Genomic DNA, 18,780 nt, shown 5'->3' on the forward strand with positions numbered 1-18,780 from the left:
AGGGCTCAGCCCTTCCGGCCCCACAGGGTCCCGGGGCAGGTGCCAGGGCTGTGGGCCGCTGTCCTTCTCTGTCCCTGGAAGCGCGGTGGGAGAGCGGAGCAGACGCCCCCCTCGGCCGCTTTGTGCCCAGGACGCGGGCAGCTCTCTTTGGATCCCGCTCCGCCGTTGTCTCTTGGTCGACGGTTTAAATGGCGCCTGCTCTCTGCGCTGCTTGGACGATCTGGTTTTGTTCCTGCTGCTGGGCTGCGGTGGAGGGCCCGGAGAGGACAGGGTTAGCTCCGCGGGGCTGGAGCCGCTCCCCGTCTGTGCCACAGGGCGGTGACTCCCCCTGGCCCAGCATGTGCGGCTCTCAGCGTCCTGCCCTGCCCCCCACCGGGCTGGCAGAAGGGGGCCCCTCGGGGTGGGGGGAGGGCTCGGGATCACATGACGCGTGGGCAGGGCAGCCAGCTGCTCGGCTGCCAGCGAGGCCCCCGGCTCGGCTCGCTGCAGAGCCGCTATTTAGACCCGCTCGGGGATGGCGAGGCCTACGTTGGTTGGCCTGGCCGGGAAGCGCTTCTGTCCAGCGGGCCCTGATGGGGCCCCGCTGGGGGCCAGATGCTGTGTGCGCTCCCACGGGGTTCGAGTCCCGTGCCTACAGTCAGGCAGGTCCAGCATGGGAACTCTATAAACTGCTGCCGGCGACTTGGGGGCTCAGGACACCGTCCGGCTCCAGGCTGGACCAGAAGTGGCTGGAATCCCCGGAGAGGGACGGGCCTTTCCAGGGCGGGCAGCAGCCTTTGCGAGAGGCCGTCGAGGACCCCTGAGGAGAGGGAGGGGTGGGTGGACAGGGCCCTGGTCTCGCAGGTGGATGGCAGGCCCCTGACATCACCCGTCGTCGCCGCCGCCGCAGCCTCTTCCAGGCCGGGGAAGGATGTGTGAGCCAGGGGAGGAAAGTGCGCATTTGTATCAGTTCTTCTCTCTCAGGAGGAGGAGTTTCCCCTCCTCCATGGAAGGGCCGGACCTCCCCGAGCACGGGCTCTTGAGGTGAGGGCCCCTCCACCTGTGGGTTCCCTGCTGGCTTCCAAGAAGCGCCTGGCTGTGTCTCCGGAGAAGGCAAAGGGTCAAAGGGTCAAAGCCGGTGCGATTGCACTGGCTTTCCCGTTGGTACGATTCCCAGAGTGGAAGGGCGGCCTTGGGTCAGAGGAAGTAGATTTCCGGAGGATGGCTCCCAGGCCTCCCAGAGCCCTTGAGGCCCAGGCCCACCCCCGCTCCCTAGCCCCTGACCCCAGGGGTGCTTTTGTCCGGGGGTACAGCCCACACGACACGGGGCACCTGGGTCCTACCCAGGGGCCCAGCTTAGGCCGAGGGATTTAGGGAAGGGCTGTCGGTGGGGCCCAGGCTGAGTCAGCACTTCCACTGGGCCTTCCGTGAGCTCCACGCCCACCCTGAGCTGGGGCAGTGACCCGTGATCCTAGCTGCTGGCATTGGCCGTGTGACTGATGGCCCTTTGCCAGCTAGCACCTCCCCGCTCCTCGCTAAACTCTCAGTGGTCTGTCTCTTTGCTCCTAGGCCCCCCTCCCCGCTGCAAGCTCACCCCATCACCGGACAGCGGCAGTGGGAGAGGGGGTGGAGAAGCCCAGGGCAGCAACGACCGAGTGGCCTTGGCCGGGCCATGATGTAGCCCCCGGGCCAGCCTGCCCAGCAGGAGGGATCACTGCCTTTTAAAACAAGGGCCTTTCTGCCCGAGGTCCAGGGAGCAGCCAGATGACCCCCCGCCATCCCCCGCCGCCACTTCCTGGCCTAGCCCAAGTCCTGTGGTTTTGGAGTTCTGTGGGACCCCGGGCATCAGCCTGGACGCCAGCACTGTCATCTCATGCTGTCCCCGTGCACGTGGTGACGAACAGGGACCTGGGAACTCCTCTCTTGCCCAAGAAGGCACAAGAGACTGAATGGGCAGAAAGGGAAGGAAACGGCCTTGGCTGTGGCCATCGAGGATGCCCGCACCTGCCCCAGGCCCGGGAGGCCGACTCCAGGCTGGGGCAGCTGTTGCAGGGGCCGTCTGGGCACACGAGGGTGAGGGGGCCAGGGGCGTCACGCCCTGGGGGAGGCATCTTCTCGGGGGGCCAGAGCCCCCTCGGTGCAGTGGGCTGAGTTAGGGCCTCGGGATCCCGGCTCCGCCGTTTACCCGCAGCGGCAGCGGCTTTGGATGGGTTTGCTCTTCCCTCAGCTTCACCTGTGAAATGACCGGATAACAGTACTCGCCTTGGGGTGGGGGCCGGAGCGGGGGGACCCCCCTGGGCAGGGGCAGGCTGTCGTTGGAAGCCCAGTGGGTACGTCTTGTTCACACCCAGCCGTGGCCGGTGGGGTGAGGAGGGGGGTGCTGGGGGCAGTGCCTGCCGCCCCGACAGTAACCCCCGGCCCTCCAGCTGTCGTCCTGTTTCATTCTGGGCTGGAGGTCTCTGTGGCCAACGACCTTTGCCTCATCTAGGGAGCAGGAAGTGGCCCGGGGCGTCCCCCTGCTGCACAGCCAGGCGGGCCCCGACACCCCCGCCCGGCGGCCGGGCGCTGTCTTTGCAGAGCTCCGCGCAGGAGATTGGCGAGGAGCTGGTCAACGGCGTCATCTACTCCGTCTCCCTGCGCAAGGTTCAGGTGCACCACGGCGCCAGCAAGGGCCAGCGCTGGCTCGGGGTGAGTGCGGATGGGGCGCCTCCGTGCCCAGAACCCCGAGAAGGCCCGGGATCCAGGGGCCGCCCTGGCCGCTCCACTGGGCTCCCTCTCAGGGTTTTCCTGCCCGAGGGTCCCCCAGTCCTGCTCCCAAAGGAATCCGGGCCCTCAACCCTCCCCTGCCGTCCAGCCCTGGCCTGGGCCAAGCGTGCAGTTCACTCTTCACCTATTTGTATGAATATCAAAAAAAGACACTTCCATACTATTTGTACTTCAGGTTAGGCTGGGATCATTTATGCATTTTGCCCCAGTATTTCTTGTTTTAATGACTGTCCTTCCACACCTTCTCCGAGGCTTTCGTCACCTTACTTAGTAGGGCTTTTTTTTTTTTTTTAAACCCAAAAAGGGCTCAGGCTACTATATATGGTTCTCTGCAACTTGCCGTCACGGAACACAACTCCGTGACCCCTGCAGATCAGAGCGGGAGGGCCTGACAGATGCGTAACATTTCAGAACCGTAGCTCAGCCTTTCACTGCCGTGGCCCTTGATGGGATTCCTTTCTGCAGCCATTTCCACAGTGCCGCCCTGAATAGCCTCTGGGTCCTAACATACCGTGCCTTTACATCCCAGGCTGAGCCTCTGTTTTCTCATCTCTAGAATGGGGATGCTCTGCCAGGGATCACGGGGATTCTGCCCTAATGCGGCAAGGTGCTATCAATGCCCGGCTGATAAAATGACCTGAAGGTGTTGGCATTGCTAGTTCCCATCATCCCCCACCTCCAGTTCGAAAGCTGAGACCCTTTTCCTGTTCGGGGCACTCACGTCCCATCTCCGTCCAGAAGTCACCGGGCGCTTGGGACTTCCCCCTGAGTTCCAACCCCTGCCCTCCTAGCGGGCCACGGTGCTGTCGCTGACCGTCTGTCCCTCTTTGTCCCACCCCAGTATGAAAACGAGTCGGCCCTGAACCTGTATGAGACCTGCAAGGTGCGGAGCGTGAAGGCAGGCACGCTGGAGAAGCTGGTGGAGCACCTGGTGCCCGCCTTCCAGGGCAGCGACCTCTCCTATGTCACCATCTTCCTGTGCACCTACCGAGCCTTCACCACCACCCAGCGGGTCCTGGACCTGCTGTTCCAAAGGTGAGTGCCCCACCCACCCACTGGCTGGCTGTGTGTCTTGGGAATGTCGCTTTACCTCTCTGAGCCGCAGTTTGCTCACGTGAAGGCCAGGCTGCCAGGACTGTCGGATAAGCACGGACAGTGCGGCCCCACGCCCGGCTCTGTGGAAAGGGCTGCTGAGGGATGGGGCGGTTTTAATTAAGGTTTTCCTCTCCCCGTGGAGAAGCTCTCTGCTTCCAGCCCCTGGGCAGAACAGTTTTCCCATTTGTAAAGGAGGTTCCACATTCTGTCTCAGGGGTCCTTCCCGGGAGTAGCCAGAGCGGGGCTGGCTGGGGCCTGGCTGGGGGCTGGCTGGGGGTGCAGGCCCACTCAGGCATCTGTAAGGTGCTGGTTGGGCTCATTTGTTCAGCCATACATACGAAGCACCTACTGTGTGCATTTGGCTTAATTCAGTGAACGGTGCAGACAAAAATCCCTGCCCTCCCGGGCTTCCGTCCTAGTCGGGGGGTCAGCCAGTAACACTAGACGTCATAGCAGGTACGGTAGATGTGACGCCCTCACGGCCTCCTCTAGATATGGGTGCATCCTCCCTTATTCCAGCGAGGACGGCGGACCTCAGGACCAACTGAAAAAGTGAGTCGACTCTGGGTCTGATGGGAGGGGCTGGGCAGAACCCCGGCTGCCACACATCCTGTGATTCCCGCCCGAGGGCTGAGGTCTGGGGGCTCCTCCTGCAAGAGGAAAGGAGTCAGAGAGCTGTGGCCGGGGTCCCATGTCCCCAGGGAGCACAGGGGAGGCTGGGGGCTCAGAGCCGGCCCCCGAGAGCATCCACCCCCACTCAGATCCGGGTCCCAGGACAAGAGGTGGGGGGGGCAAGCTGCTGACGCTCCAGCCTCGCGGCCCAGTGTGAGTGCTCAGCTGGGGCTCGCGGGAGCTCCGTCAGGGTCGGGGGGCCGGCTACGTCCCCACCCCCAAGAACAGCGTCCGCGGGAGGACGAGGCCCGCACTCCGGCGCAGAGACCAAGGCGGCCGTGGGTGCGCGAGCTGCATCCGGTTCGGGTGCGAGAGGCCCGTGAAGGCCGGGCGGGGGACGTGCTCTTCTCATCCCCTCCTCCCTCCCCCGTTTAGGCAGCGCCTACTGTGTGCGGGCGGGCGCGGCCCTCCCCGCCCTCCTGCAGTTTCCTTTCCAGTGGGGAGGGCCCGGGGGGCTGGGGGCCGAGAGTCCCCCCGAGGAAGGGAGAGGTGGTCCCCAGGGACGGAGGGCCCCTTCCTACCAGGCCCGCCTGGCAGCCCAGTGCGGGTGGGGCGGGGGCGGGCCCGGGGGAGCCAGGGGAGGGCCGCGTGGAAGGAAAGGCCAGGCCCCTGACTCTGCTGCCCGCCCGCCTGCCCCCAGTGCCGTCTCCTCCATCCTGGGCACCTGGCTGGACCAGTACTCCGAGGACTTCTGTGAGCCCCCGGACTTCCCCTGCCTCAAGCAGCTGGTGGCCTACGTGCAGCTCAACATGCCCGGCTCCGACCTGGAGCGCCGGGCCCGCCTTCTCCTGGCCCAGCTGGAGCGCACGGAGCTCACCCAGGCAGAGCCGGAGGGTGAGGAGGTCGGGGTGGGTGCGCGTGAGCTTGAGGACAGGGGCCGGAGCTGGACACGCGGGCGCCCCCGAGGCTGCCTCAGACCGCCCGCGTGGGCACCGCTGTCGGGGGAGACGTCCTGGGGTGCTACTTGAGCTGAGGCTTCTCTTAGAAGGCAGTCGTGTGGTTTCTGTCTTGGAAAAAAAGGCAGGCGTGTTGCTGAACTCTGGTCCTCTTGCAGCTCTGGCTCCAGCTCTGAAGCCAACTGCGGCCCTCGAGCCAGTGCCGGCTCCAGCTCTAGCACCCAGGCCGGTGCCAGGTCCAGACCTCGAGCCAGCTCTGGCACCAGCACCAGCTCCGGCCCCAGAGCCTTCCTGGCCTTCGCCTGTAGCTGCAGAGAACGGGCTGAGTGAGGAGAAGCCTCACCTCCTGGCGTTCCCGCCCGACCTGGTGGCGGAACAGTTCACGTTCATGGATGCGGTAGGCAGCTCACCTCAGCAGGGCGGGCAGGGGTACACCTTCCTTCGGGCGTCGGCCCGGCCCTGTCCAGAGCCGATGTCCTGCCCCAAATCCCATGACAAACCGTGTCGCCTGGGCAGGTTTCCTCCCCCGAAGGCCTCGACTCCCCTCCAGGCTGTGGACCCGGGCCCCATCCCTCACACAGGGCGTCCGGGTGGAACGGGGTGGAACGGTAGAAAGCTGGGCGGGGTCGGGCCCACCCGGGGGCGGACGGGCGCTCACTCCACGGGCCGCCCCCCCCGCCCCCCACGTCCGCTGAGGAGGCCTCACCAGCTTCAGCACTTGGCAGGCACCCGGTGCGTGCTAGAAGCCGTGGCAGACGGCAGACGCAGCCTCTGGCCGCAGTGCCCACGTGGATGGGCATCTGGACAGGGGACAGGCCTGAGGCGTGATCAAGGGCTGGAGGCACCACCTGGTGTGGCCAGGCGTGAGCTGCCTCTGGTGCTGGGAGTCAGGGTGGCCTGGGGAAGGTGGCCACCTCTCGCTCCTGCCAGGGTCACCCTGGGTCACCTTGTGCTGGCTGCCCACGGTGGGCAGGGAACAAAACCAAGAGACGCCCCCTCCCCGCAGCTCCCCCGGCGGGGCTCGAGCCGCCTCCACGGCTTCTAGAGCTGCAGCTCCGACCGGTGGCCCTGCCCGGGCCTGGGGGGGAACTGTGGACGTCGGGCTGGGGTGCGGCAGAGCCCGGTGACCTTCCCGCTGCCCCCAGGAGCTGTTCAAGAAGGTGGTGCCCTACCACTGCCTGGGCTGCATCTGGTCGCAGCGGGACAAGAGGGGCAAGGAGCACCTGGCTCCCACCGTCCGTGCCACCGTCGCCCAGTTCAACAGCGTGGCCAACTGCGTCATCACCACCTGCCTCGGGGACCGGAGCGCGACGGCCCGCGCCAGGGCCAGGGTGGTGGAGCACTGGATCGAGGTGGCCAGGGTACGCGGCGGCCGCCGAGGGCCCCGGGGAGCCCTGTCCGCCCCTGCGTTGATCTCGTCTGACCCCGGGGGCACCTCCCGGGGCATCTTCCCATCCGGGAGGGGGTTTCCCCCTAAGAGGGACTGAAGCTGGAGCAGGCGGGAGCTCGGCCCCCTCTCACGGCCCGGCCCCCCCCTCCCAGGAGTGCCGGGTCCTCAAGAACTTTTCGTCCCTCTACGCCATCCTCTCTGCTCTGCAGAGCAACTCCATCCACCGGCTGAAGAAGACGTGGGAAGAAGTTTCCAGGTGGGCAGGCTTCTCCCTGGAGCTCCTCCAGGGAGGGACCCGGGGCCTCCCATGGGGCTGGGTGCTGCCTGGAACCTTCCCAGAGACAGCGCATCCTGGGGGCGGGGTCTCTCAGGGCCAGCAGTTCTGCCTCAGGACCTGGTCTCCTTCTCTGGCAGGTACTGGATTGAGCCCCGTTGGGGATTTTCATATGTCTACTTCGACCGCAGGACTCTGTGCCCTTAAAAATCAGAACTAGCCAAAACAGAGCCGCTCAGTCGACTGGAAATGGGGTTCCCCGGTGACCCACATGAGACCCAGCCCTCCAGGCCCACCGAGCCCTTAGGGTCCGGGGGAACTCTGTTTGGAAACCACCCATCCGGGCAGTTGGGGTCTCTGGGTCCTCAAATGTTTTCTGCCCCCGCACCCCTCCCCACCATGTCCTCCTCTCTCCTTCCTTCCCCCAGGGACAGCCTCCGCATCTTTCAGAAGCTGTCGGAGATTTTCTCCGACGAGAACAACTACTCCCTAAGCAGAGAGCTGCTCATCAAGGTAGAGTCCGGGGCCTTGGGGTGGAGCGGCTTATGTCCCCACTGAAAGTTTCTTCGGAAACTTCTCATGAGATCTGTTGGGTCTGTGGGCAGGTGGGCGGCCGTTTGGGAGGCAGGAGGCCCTAGTACAGGGATGGAGCAGGGCAGCTGGCCTGTTCCAGAGCTTTGGGCGGCCGAGGGGCAGAATTAGAGTCTCCTGGGTCCTCACTGATCCCTCACCCGGGCAGTCGGGGTGGATGAGGTCAAGGGTGAGGGTCTCTTCCTTCCACAGACCAGCCTAGCCTGTCCCCACAAAGCCAGGCCCTGCTGCTTCTCTGTCTGCACTCACCTCCGAGGGCCAGGCACCCCGCCTGCCCAGGGATGGTACCGCAGGGGCCGCCCAGCCGTCATCCGAACGAGCAGACCAGGAGGTAGATCTGGGGGCTGGGGGCTCTCGCCTCTGCCTCGGGGCAGACACTGCAAAGGAATCCAGGGACTCTCCTCAGAGCCTCACCACAGGGCCTTTGGTGGCCGTGACAAATGCCCCAGATGCCTTGTGGCAAGTGCAGGGGGGTGCTAATGCATTCACGGGGGTCCTTCCCCAGAAACTTCCATGTAAAGAGGAAGCAAAGTGTCACCACCCAGTGCTCCCAGCAGCCCCAGCTCGCCGTCTCAGAGGGGGCACCAAGGAGACCCCTCCTGAGTGGATGAAGGCAGAGTTCTGTGCAGGGGACATCCCGAGGGGCCCTGGGGGGTCGTGAAGGCTCTGGCACGGCAGACACCCTGCTCAGCCAGGCGCCCCCGGACTCCCTGTCCCTCTGTCGATGGCTCACCCGGCTGGGCCCGGCACACACCAGAGGCTCTGAGCCCGGGACCTGGTCCGTGGAGGGCGGGGGGCAGCAGGGCCTCCTGCTCTCCTCTGAGTCCTTCTCAGGCTCACTCAGAGGCAAGGCGCTGCCTGTGTCTGGGTCTCAATTTCCTCATCTGGAAAGTGGGAGAATGCTGACCCCGGGGTGCCAACCTCACGGGGAGGCAGTGAGGTTCAAGGGGGAAGGGAAGTCTGCGTGAGTTTTGTGCAGGACCCTCCCACCCTCCTGCAGAGATGGGGCCTCGGGGGGAACAGCACAGCCACAGTGGTGGAGGTGTGGCGCTGAGTCCTTGGAGACCCCGAGAGGCAGGTGTGGTCCTCATCTGTACTCTCCAAGGAGGCCGGGCTGCTGGCCCACGTTCCCACACCCCGTGAGCACCCAAGCAGGGGTGCAGATCTAGGAATAGAGTACGCCGGGATGGCTGGAGCGTTTGCACCAGTGACCAGGGCCAAGGTCGGGTCTGCTGGTGGGTGATGGGAGGGCCAGAAGGCCTCACCGACCCTGTCCTCGGCCCTGCAGGAGGGGACCTCCAAGTTTGCCACCCTGGAGATGAACCCCAAGAGAGCCCAGAGGCGGCCGAAGGAGGTGGTGAGTGTGCCCCAGGCTGGGAGAGGAGGGGCCGCCCCGAGCCCCCGCTCCTGTAGCTGCGCTGCCTGACGTGACCCTCAGACAGACCTCCTCCGGGGCCTGGGGGCGCCGCGCCCTGCCCAGCTGGTGTCGGGGCGGCAGGGGAGGGGGGGACTCGTAGCCACCAGAGCCGGGGCCTGGAAGAGCTGGGCCCGGTGGGGATTTGGGAGGGGGGAGGGGGAGGGGCCCCATATCTCGGGGATTTGCCAAATACCAAGCCTGGAAGGTGACTTGAGGGAGTCTGGGTCCATGCACGCTGGGAGGGGGATTTGGGGGAAGTGGCTAAAGGTCCCCAGGCTGCTCCAAGTGGGAGGCCGGGGGGCGGCGGCTGAGGGGTTTTCAGGGGAGGGGCCTTGCTCATCAGTCGTGTCCCCCCCCGCCCCGCCACCCAGTTGTCACAGGGTGTCATCCAGGGCACCGTTCCCTACCTGGGCACGTTCCTCACAGACCTGGTGATGCTGGACACCGCAATGAAGGACTATCTGTATGTGAGTGAGCCCCGGGCCGGGGTCGGGGTGGGGGTCCTGAGCCCCGAGCTCTCAGCAGAGGGTGCAACCTCATCTTACGAGAGCCCCCTGGCCGCCCCTGTGTCCCGGGGACACCTGCCCATCTCGGCAGTGAGTGAACAGAGCTTGGTGCCCGGCTGCTGGGGCTCAGAGCTGCAGGGGGTTTGACCCAGCCGGACACAGCCCCTCCCTCAGGTGGTGGCCATGGGTGGAGAGGCTGGGCCCTCCAAGGTCAGGCACATGTGGCCAACCTGGCCTTCCTGCCCAAGGCCTCAGTCCCTCTAGCTGTTCTCAGACCCCTGAGCCTCGGCGCCCCTCCCACCCCACCCTGGCACCCCGGTCCCACCCAGGTCCGGGTGTGTGCTGTGCTGCCCCCTGGCGTGTGCTCTGGGTAGTGCAGCCTGAGACCCGTGAGCGGGGGGGTGGTCATGGGCTAGGGGACACTTTCTGATGGACGCTGGCCGTGTGCTTTCCAGGGGAGACTGATCAACTTCGAGAAGAGGAGGAAGGTGAGCAGCCGCAGCCTCACAGGAAGGGGGCCCGTGTGGGGGGCGGGATCAGAGAGCCACCTGGCTAGAACAGCGGGCTCTGACCCCTCCCTGCTACACTTTTGGGGAGAGCTGGATACAGAGAGAGGGGGAGCCTCTCCCACGGGAGGATGGGGCAGGAGGTCTAATCAAGGACACCTTCCTGGAGGGGCTGTTTGAACCTGGCTGTGAGGACAGGGTGGGAAGTGGGGACCCAGAGGCTGGCACAGGCCCGGCCCACCCAGACCGTCAGCGTCCTGTCCTTCCCCCTGGCCCCAGGAGTTCGAAGTGATCGCGCAGATCAAGCTGCTCCAGTCGGCCTGCAACAATTACAGCATCGCACCCGAAGAGCACTTTCGGGCCTGGTTCCAGGCTATGGAGCGGCTCAGTGAGGCTGACGGGTGAGTCCGGGCAGGAGCCGGGGGGGGCACACGTGGGCTGTCCCTGGGCAGCTCCAGAGAGCCTGTGGCTTGGGATCCTGGGCAGCCTTGGGTGCTGTCGCTGGTGACAGCCGGGCCCCTGGACTCTAGCTGCCGGGCAGGCACCGGGAGGGAGACCCGAGTGCGACTCACCGCAGCCGCCACTTTGTCCTGTAGCTACACGTTGTCGTGTGAGCTGGAGCCCCCTTCCGAGTCGGCCAGCAACACCCTCAAGGTCAAGAAGAACACGGCCATCGTCAAGCGCTGGAGCGAGTGAGTGCCCGGGTGGGCAGGGGCAGGGGTGGGCACCCCGCTCCCTCGGGGCTCAGGGACGCTTCGGGCTGCGAGTGGGCTCAGGAGTCAGGCAGCTGTGGCACTGGAATCCCAGCTCCCCTGCTGACAGCCCTGTGACTGGGCCACTGGCTCCACCTCTGTGGGCCTCAGTTTGTCCCCCTGTGAAATGGGGTGATGCTGGCTCCACCCCTGTGGGCCTCAGTTTGTCCCCCTGTGAAATGGGGTGATGCTGGCTCCACCCCCTGTGGGCCTCAGTTTGTCCCCCTGTGAAATGGGGTGATGCTGGCTCCACCCCCTGTGGGCCTCAGTTTGTCCCCCTGTGAAATGGGGTGATGCTGGCTCCACCCCCTCTGGGCCTCAGTTTTCCCCCCTGTGAAATGGGGTGATGCTAAACGATCTGTCGGACGCTGCAGCCAAGGGGGTGACTGCCTGAGCAACTCGGCACAGAGTGCGGGGGCCGGGTGGGCTGTGTCCCAGGAGAGGCCTCCCCCAAGTCAGCCAGCCCTTCCTTCCCTGCAGCCGCCAGGCCCCCAGCACGGAGCTCAGTACCGGCACCAGCTGCCACTCCAAGTCCTGTGACCAGCTCAGGTGCGGCCCCTACCTCAGCAGCGGGGACATTGCCGACGCGCTCAGTGTCCACTCGGCCGGCTCCTCCAGCTCCGACGTGGAGGAGATCAACATGAGCTTTGTCCCAGAGTCCCCTGACGGCCAGGAGAAGAAGGTGACTGCCCCACCCCCTCCCCGGCAGCTCTTCTCGGCCCGTCCTAGGGCCAGAGCGCCCCGCTCCGCACTAGAAGCCCCCGGAGCTGGAGAGCGGCCCGGGGGCCTCTGCTGACCGCCCCGTGCCCCCCGCAGTTCTGGGAGTGCGCCTCCCAGTCGTCCCCGGAGACCTCCGGCATCAGCTCGGCCTCCAGCAGCACCTCGTCCTCCTCGGCCTCCACCACGCCCGTGGCCGCCACGCGCACCCACAAGCGCTCCGTGTCAGGGGTCTGCGGCCACAGCTCCTCGCTGCCCGTCTACAACCAGCAGGTGGGCGACCGCTGCATCATCCGGGTGAGCCTGGACGTGGACAACGGCAACATGTACAAGAGCATCCTGGTGAGCCGGGCGGGCATCCGCGCGGGCCCCTCCCTCTGCCGGGCAGCAGGCCCGTGTGGAACCCCGCGGGTCACCCCTGCCCCTCCCACAACCGGTCTCCCAGTGGGTTGGGAAGGACAGGGGGTCACCCAGGGAAAGGGATCAGAACAGCTAGCGTGTCGATGGCGGCCGGTGCCGGGGTGTGGTGGACTAGGGCTTTACGTTGGCAGTGGGGCGGGGCCTCGCCCGTAAAGGGCCCGAGTGCAGGAGGGGAGGAGGAAGCGGCGTGCAGCCTCCCGCGAAGGGAGCGTGCCTGGGGCTTTGCAGCAGCAGCAGCAGCAGCAGGAGGTCCGCAGTGAAGGAGCAGGGCTCGGGTGAAGAGTAGGGCTCAGGAGAGCGGGCCAGTGTCGGGGGCCTGGGTCTCATGGGAGACAGGGAGGGGGCACTGTTAGTTGGAGCAGAGGAGGGCAGCGGTGACTTTCGGTCTCTCCGTGGGCGATGGGCTGGTGCCGGCAGACGCAGGGCGGCCAGTTGGGAGGCGGCGGCTGCAACCCAGCGGGGATAGCGGTGGCTGCACCAGGCTGGTGGCTGTGAAGGTGGCCAGCAGTGTCAGATAGCGGGGGTAGCTGGAGGTGTTGAGATCTTGCCAGTGGGAGTTGCCCACAGGCACTGTGGATGTTGAGGGGGGGTTGGGGGCTGGGGGGACTCCTCATCCTCCAGGACTCAGGCTGCCAGGGAGCCATTTGCACCCGCAGAATCCTCCCCCATCCTCCCACACTGGGTCAGATGCCCCATTAACACCATCCCCTGCGTCACCCCGAGTCTAAGGCCCTCCTGTGCTCTGGCCCTTGGGGTCGGGGCAGCAGGGGTCGGCCTGCACTCTCCACCCCTGCAGCCTCCAGCCAGTGCAGGCCTGGCACGTAGGCGGCCGCTGGACATCCAGCCAGCTCCTCCTCTCTCACCTCCAGGGCTGGGACTAGATGCCTTCTGTACCCAGCCGCAATGATACCATTGTCCTGGATGGGCAGGGTCAAGGGGAACGGTTAAGGGGGGCAGCCCCGGGGGCAGGCGGTTGGCCCTAGGTGGTGCTGGGAGGAGGTGGCAGGCTTGCAGGAGATGGGGGGGGTAAGTGATTGGGGTACATGGAGGCCTCCCCCAGAGGGGCGGGAGAAGGAGGCGCGACCCCCCTGGACCCAGCATCCGGTCAGAGGCTGTGAGCCCCTGTGCGCACGGTGCCGAGGCAGCTCCGAGGGCCCTTGGCTGCTGCACCCGGGACCCTCAAGCTATGCCAGACCCTTGCCCTGATGGCCTGTCCCCGACCCCGTCCAGGTGACCAGCCAAGACAAGGCTCCAGCTGTGATCCGCAAAGCCATGGACAAACACAACCTCGACCAGGATGAGCCCCAAGACTACGAGCTGGTGCAGGTTCTTTCGGGCGATCGGAGTAAGTCAGGGCCGGCGGGGGGCGGTGGGGCCGGGGCCGGGCAGCGCTGTGCCACAGGCCCACCACCCCGGAAGACGCGCCGCTAGGGTGGGCGTGGGCTTTGTCCACACACAGACCTGCCTAGGGGCAGCTCTGGACGCCCCCCAGTGCCTCCTCCCTGGCCCCTGGTGGCTGCTGGGCCCTGGTCCCTTGTCCCCCGCCCCTGCCCCGGCCGTGAACAGTCAGTGGGAGACCTCGTTCAGTGCTATAGCATCGTTGAGGAGGGGAGAGAAAAGGCTTTTCTCCTGGGGCCAGGCAGCCAGATGGCCGAGCCCACAGGCCTCACAGAAGGGCATTTTCTGGCTAAGATGGGAAATGAGTGCTTCAGAAAGGATCGTGACCACCGTGGATTAAAGCATCGAATGTGTGAAAATCCATGAACGTGTGACACTGTCTTAGTCCGTTCTGGCTGCTGTAACAAAGCACCACCACGGGTGGCTTCTAAATGACAGAAATTTATTTCTCATGCTTCTGGAGCTAGAAGTCCAAGATCAGGGTGCCAGCGTGGTCAGGTTCTGGTGAAGGCCCTCTTCTGGGTTTTGCCGGCGGCTGACTTCTCACTGGGAACCCAGATGGTGGAAGGGCGTGGGAAGCTCTCTGGGGTTCCTTTCATAAGGGCACGAATCCCATTCGTGGGGCTCCACCCTCGTGACCTAGTGGCCTCCCAAAGGCCTCACCTCCTAATCCCATCACATTGGGGGTTAGGATTTCAGCGAATTTAGAGAGGACACACACTTTCAGGCCATAGTAGTTACTAAACACAGAGGCTACTAGGGAGCAGCTGGGTGTTCTAAAAACTGGGAAAGGGAAAGGATCAAGAACAGGCACAGACTTGGAACCAGACGGCTACGGCTTGTAGACCTCAGGCAAACTCCTTAAGTCCTCTGTGCTTGTTTTCCCGTCTCCACGATGGAGATAAAATAGGTAGCGAATTGATCCATATATACATGGATTATATGCTCATGTGTGTACGTGCGCCATAGATGTGCCATAACTGCAAAGATTGTCATCACTCTTTCCTTTCCCCCAAGCTGATCCCGCATTCACAGCCATTACCCAGACAGTTAGCAATGACCCGCCACGATCCCTAGAAGCTGTTTGCTAAATCCTCTCTTACCTTGTTGCACCATTTTGGTGAGGTAAGCAAGGCAGGTGGGACCCCCATCTTACAGAAAAAGGAAGACTTGAGACCTAGACAGGTTAAGGACCAGAGTAAGAGCCACACAATGGAGCCCAGAGCACACATGTCCCAGCCCAGCAGTGGAGAATAGCAGGCTCAAGGCCAGAGGAGAGGATGGGAAACAGAGCCAAGAGCAGGTACCTGCTGGGAGCCTGGCACCCTACGAAACCCTATGCAGGAGGCCTGGGGCGAAGCCCGCCCTTAACTTGGCCCCAGAGCCCTTGTCCTGAGTGGTGCAGGATTCCGGGGAGGTGATCTAGGTTCTAGAAAGCTTATTGCAGCTGGAGCTCCTGGTCAGTGAAGGCAGCAGGGGGCAGGAGGGGATGACCCTTTGCCAGCGGCAGGCTGAGGTGGGGCTTCCTGGAGTCAGAGTCCTTTTTATTTTTATTTTTATTTTTGGCTGTGTCAGGTCTTCGTTGCCGTGCGCGGGCTTTCTGTAGTTGTGGCGAGCGAGGGCTACTCTTCGTTGCGGTGCGCGGCCTTCTCATTGCGGTGGCTTCTCTTGTTGCAGAGCGCGGGCTCTAGGTACGCGGGCTTCAGTAGTTGTGGCACGCAGTCTCAGTAGTTGTAGCGCATGGGCTCAGTAGTTGTGGTGCGCAGGCTCTAGGGTACGCGGGCTTCAGTAGCTGTGCATTGGCTTAGTTGTTCCACGGCATGTGGGAATCTTCCCAGACCAGGGCTCGAACCCGTGTCCCCTGCGTTGGGAGGTGGATTCTTAACCACTGCGCCACCTGGGAAGTCCCCTGAGTCCTTTTTGTTTTTGGAATTCCTTTTTTCTTTTTTTTAAAAAATTATTTATTTATTTATTTATTTTTGACTGTGCTGGCTGGGTCTTCGTTGCTGCGTGCAGGCTTTCTCTAGTTGTGGCGAGCGGGGGCTACTCTTTGTTGTGGTGCACAGGCTTCTCACTGTGGTGCCTTCTCTTGTTGCGGAGCACGGGCTCTCGGCGTGCAGACTTCAGTAGCTGTGGCACACGGGCTCAGTAGTTGTGGCTCGCGGGCCCTAGAGCTCAGCCTCAGTAGTTGTGGCGCACGGGCTTAGTTGCTCCACGGCATGTGGGACCTTCCCAAACCAAGGATCAAACCCGTGTCTCCTGCATTGGCAGGCGGATTCTTAACCACTGTGCCACCAGGGAAGTCCCTCAGTGCCTCAGCAGAGTCTGTGCCAGGCAGGTGTCATTAAGAGGGGTCCTTGGTGGTCCTGGAGTTGCATTGAGGGGTCTCAGGTCTCTGGATCAGGCCTGCCCTCCTGGGGGCTCTCAAGTGGTGGGGTGTCCAGTGGGGCCCGCATAAGCACAGCTGACCCTCTGCCCCTCCCCGACCAGAGCTGAAGATCCCCGACAACGCCAATGTGTTCTACGCCATGAACTCTACTGCCAACTATGACTTTGTCCTAAAGAAACGGACCTTCACCAAGGGGGCAAAGGTCAGGCACGGAGCCAGCTCTACCCTCCCCCGCATGAAGCAGAAGGGACTCAAGATTGCCAAGGGCATCTTCTAACTTGTCCCTAGCTGGCCGGCCACGGAGCTGCCCTTTCCAGGGTCTAGCTGGCTGGGCAACTAAGCACTTACAGACTACAGCGGCTCAGGCCAGGCGGGCACCTGTGCCCAACCTGCCAGCCCGGGCCACCCCCAGACTCCAGTTTCACCCTGAACCTCTCCTGCTGCCGGGATTGATGCCTGCCAGTCGATGGGCTGACCTGGCCTCCCGTGGGCCACTCGCTGCCTTAGGTGCCTTCTGCCCTCTGGAACCAGGGGACTAGCTGACTTTTGCCAAGGGGCGCTGCCAATGGGCACGGAGCCCTGCATGCCGCCGGGCACTGCCCTCCGTACACTTCCCTCACACCTTCCCAGGTGTGGGCCACTGCCACCCGTGCCCATGGGCACCCCAGGGCACCACTTACCCACCGGGTCTGACCACTGCAGTTCTCTCCTCCCACCATTGTGGCCTTCCTCGGGCTGCACCAAAGATCCCATCATCAGGGCCAACTGAAAGTGAGGGAGTCTCGCCCACTGCCCGCTCCAGCCCTCCCCCGGCAGAGGAGAGGGACACCCCCTTCACGGACCACACTCGTAACCGGTGAGTGAGGACGGTCTCGGCCAGGTCCCACTGATGTCAGATTTCATGACACTGCAAGTGCCATTCACCACTGCATCCTGGGCTTTACGAGACCACACGAGACGGGGATTGGTGGGAAAGGAGGGTTTCGGGGGGAGGGGAGGGGGATTGAATATTTGTATAAAAGGTGAAAAAAAATGTTTACCAGTTGGGGAGGGGCAATATTTATTTGTTGTAAATAGCAAATGCTAGACTTGAATATTATATTAAAATCCTGTTTCTACTATAGCCTGGGAGTTGTAGTATTGTTCTTTTATTGCGTGTGCTCATTGAAGTGAGATACAGACTCTCACGTTCCGTGTTCAAATAGGAAATCTTGCAGGGTTATTGGTTTATTTTACGCAGGAAATAAAGAAGGGCAGGAAAAGCAGGAAGGGCCAGCCACCCTTCTCTGGCTCACTTAAGGAAACAGAGAAGTCTACCTTTCGCGGAGCAGATGTTCACTTCAGTGGCATTAAACTGGGCCATGAGCTGAGACAGCCCCTCAGAAGCCCAGTATTTGAATGTGGAAGTGCTTTCACATGGCATAGCAGCAACCTATGAAATTCCAGTGTTTTTAAAAACAACGTTTTTGGGACTTCCCTGGTGGCGCAGTGGTTAAGACGCCATGCTCCCAATGCAGGGGGCCCGGGTTTGATCCCTGCTCAAGAAACTACATCCCACATGCATGCCGCAACTAAGAGTTCACGTGCCACAACTAAGGAGCCCGCGTGCCACAACTGAGACCCAGTGCAACCAAATAAATAAATAAATAACTATTTTTAAAATAATAAATAAAAATAACGTTTTTAACAGAAAACGGTGGAGTAAAGATCCGTCTCTCCATGGAAACAACAGTTAAGCTGGGGGGAAAAAAACCTGTCAGAATCAACAACTGTGGGACTCTGGAACCTCATCAGACACAACATCCAGGAGAGTGCTTGATGAAGGCTGATGCTGCTGAACTTCAGCTGTTAACGGAGATCTCTGCCAGGTCACACACTGACCCCTGAGACAATGGGGCAGAAGCTGCGGTGACTACACAACAAGGAATATAGATAGGCCTTGCAAAGACAGTTTGGAAAAGTCACTACAGGAATGGAAGACAGCAGCCCTCAAGCAACAGAAGCGATCCCGGAGGAGGGGGAGAATCTGATTTCCAGAGTTACGATATTATAATACTCAATATCCAGGTCTCAACAAATCACAAAGCATATCAAGAAACAGAAAAATAGGGCTTGTTCACAGGAAAAAAAAAAAAAAAAGAAGAATTGGACAGAAACTATCCCTGAGGAGGCTCAGACATTAAAATTACTAGTCAAAGACATTAAGTCAACTGTCTTGAATGTGCTCGGTGAGCTGAAAGGAGCCATGGACAAAAAACTAAAGGAAATCAAGAGAACAATGTAAGAACATATAGGGAATTTAGTAAAGAGATAGAAATTATAAAAATAAACCAAGTGGAGGGCTTCCCTGGTGGCGCAGTGGTTGAGAGTCCGCCTGCCAATGCAGGGGACACGGGTTCGTGCCCCGGTCCGGGAAGATCCCACGTGCCGCGGAGCAGCTGGGCCCGTGAGCCGTGGCCGCTGAGCCTGCGCGTCCGGAGCCTGTGCTCCGCAACGGGAGAGGCCACAACGGTGAGAGGCCCGCGTACCGCAAAATAAATAAATAAATAAATAAATAAAATTAAAATTAAATAAAATATTTGGGACTTCCCTGGTGGTCCAGTGGTTAAGAATCTGCCTTTCCGATGCAGGGGACGTGGGTTCAATCCCTGGTCAGGGAACTAAGATCCCAAATGCCGCAGGGCAACTAAACCTGTGGGCCACAACTAGAGAGCCTGCGTGCCGCAACTACGGAGCCCACACGCTCTGGAGCCCGTGCACCACAACTAGAGAGAAGCCCGAGAACCTCAACCAAGACCCGACACAGCCAAATAAATAAATAAATAATAAATCTTTAAATAAATAAAAATCTAGTTAATAATTTAATATTGAAATAAATGTTTATTTGTTTATAAAATTAAAATTTTTATGTTATATATATTTTTATCCCAGTTTTTTAAAAAATAACTTCCTCGCAAGCTGCTTTTCTTTTTCTTCTTACTGGCAAAATATTTTTTTTAATTAATTTTTATT

General features: G+C 61.8%; 1 protein-coding gene across 8 annotated transcripts in view; it reads left to right on the forward strand.

Moving 5' to 3' along the window:
- The window catches only part of RALGDS (ral guanine nucleotide dissociation stimulator), a 64,409-nt gene that overhangs the window by 29,904 nt on the left and 15,725 nt on the right, over window positions 1–18,780 (forward strand). For 2 of the 8 annotated variants that reach the window (XM_067040373.1, XM_059071431.2), the window contains exons 2-18: window positions 2,557–2,667; window positions 3,587–3,780; window positions 4,294–4,392; window positions 5,153–5,346; window positions 5,567–5,805; window positions 6,554–6,769; window positions 6,951–7,054; window positions 7,501–7,585; window positions 8,952–9,020; window positions 9,452–9,547; window positions 10,042–10,074; window positions 10,372–10,493; window positions 10,689–10,784; window positions 11,325–11,526; window positions 11,661–11,903; window positions 13,212–13,326; window positions 15,870–16,890. In XM_067040373.1, coding sequence (XP_066896474.1) covers window positions 2,557–2,667; window positions 3,587–3,780; window positions 4,294–4,392; window positions 5,153–5,346; window positions 5,567–5,805; window positions 6,554–6,769; window positions 6,951–7,054; window positions 7,501–7,585; window positions 8,952–9,020; window positions 9,452–9,547; window positions 10,042–10,074; window positions 10,372–10,493; window positions 10,689–10,784; window positions 11,325–11,526; window positions 11,661–11,903; window positions 13,212–13,326; window positions 15,870–16,045 — 2,394 coding nt within the window. In that variant the 3' untranslated portion in view covers window positions 16,046–16,890. Of the gene's footprint in view, window positions 1–2,556; window positions 2,668–3,586; window positions 3,781–4,293; window positions 4,393–5,152; window positions 5,347–5,566; window positions 5,806–6,553; window positions 6,770–6,950; window positions 7,055–7,500; window positions 7,586–8,951; window positions 9,021–9,451; window positions 9,548–10,041; window positions 10,075–10,371; window positions 10,494–10,688; window positions 10,785–11,324; window positions 11,527–11,660; window positions 11,904–13,211; window positions 15,336–15,869; window positions 16,891–18,780 lie in introns of those variants that run through there. The other 6 variants (XM_059071439.2, XM_059071437.2, XM_067040374.1 and 3 more) reach the window with 4 other exon arrangements.

This window comes from Kogia breviceps, chromosome 8 (genome assembly GCF_026419965.1).
Source record: "Kogia breviceps isolate mKogBre1 chromosome 8, mKogBre1 haplotype 1, whole genome shotgun sequence".
In the NCBI taxonomy this organism is placed as follows: domain Eukaryota; kingdom Metazoa; phylum Chordata; class Mammalia; order Artiodactyla; family Physeteridae; genus Kogia; species Kogia breviceps.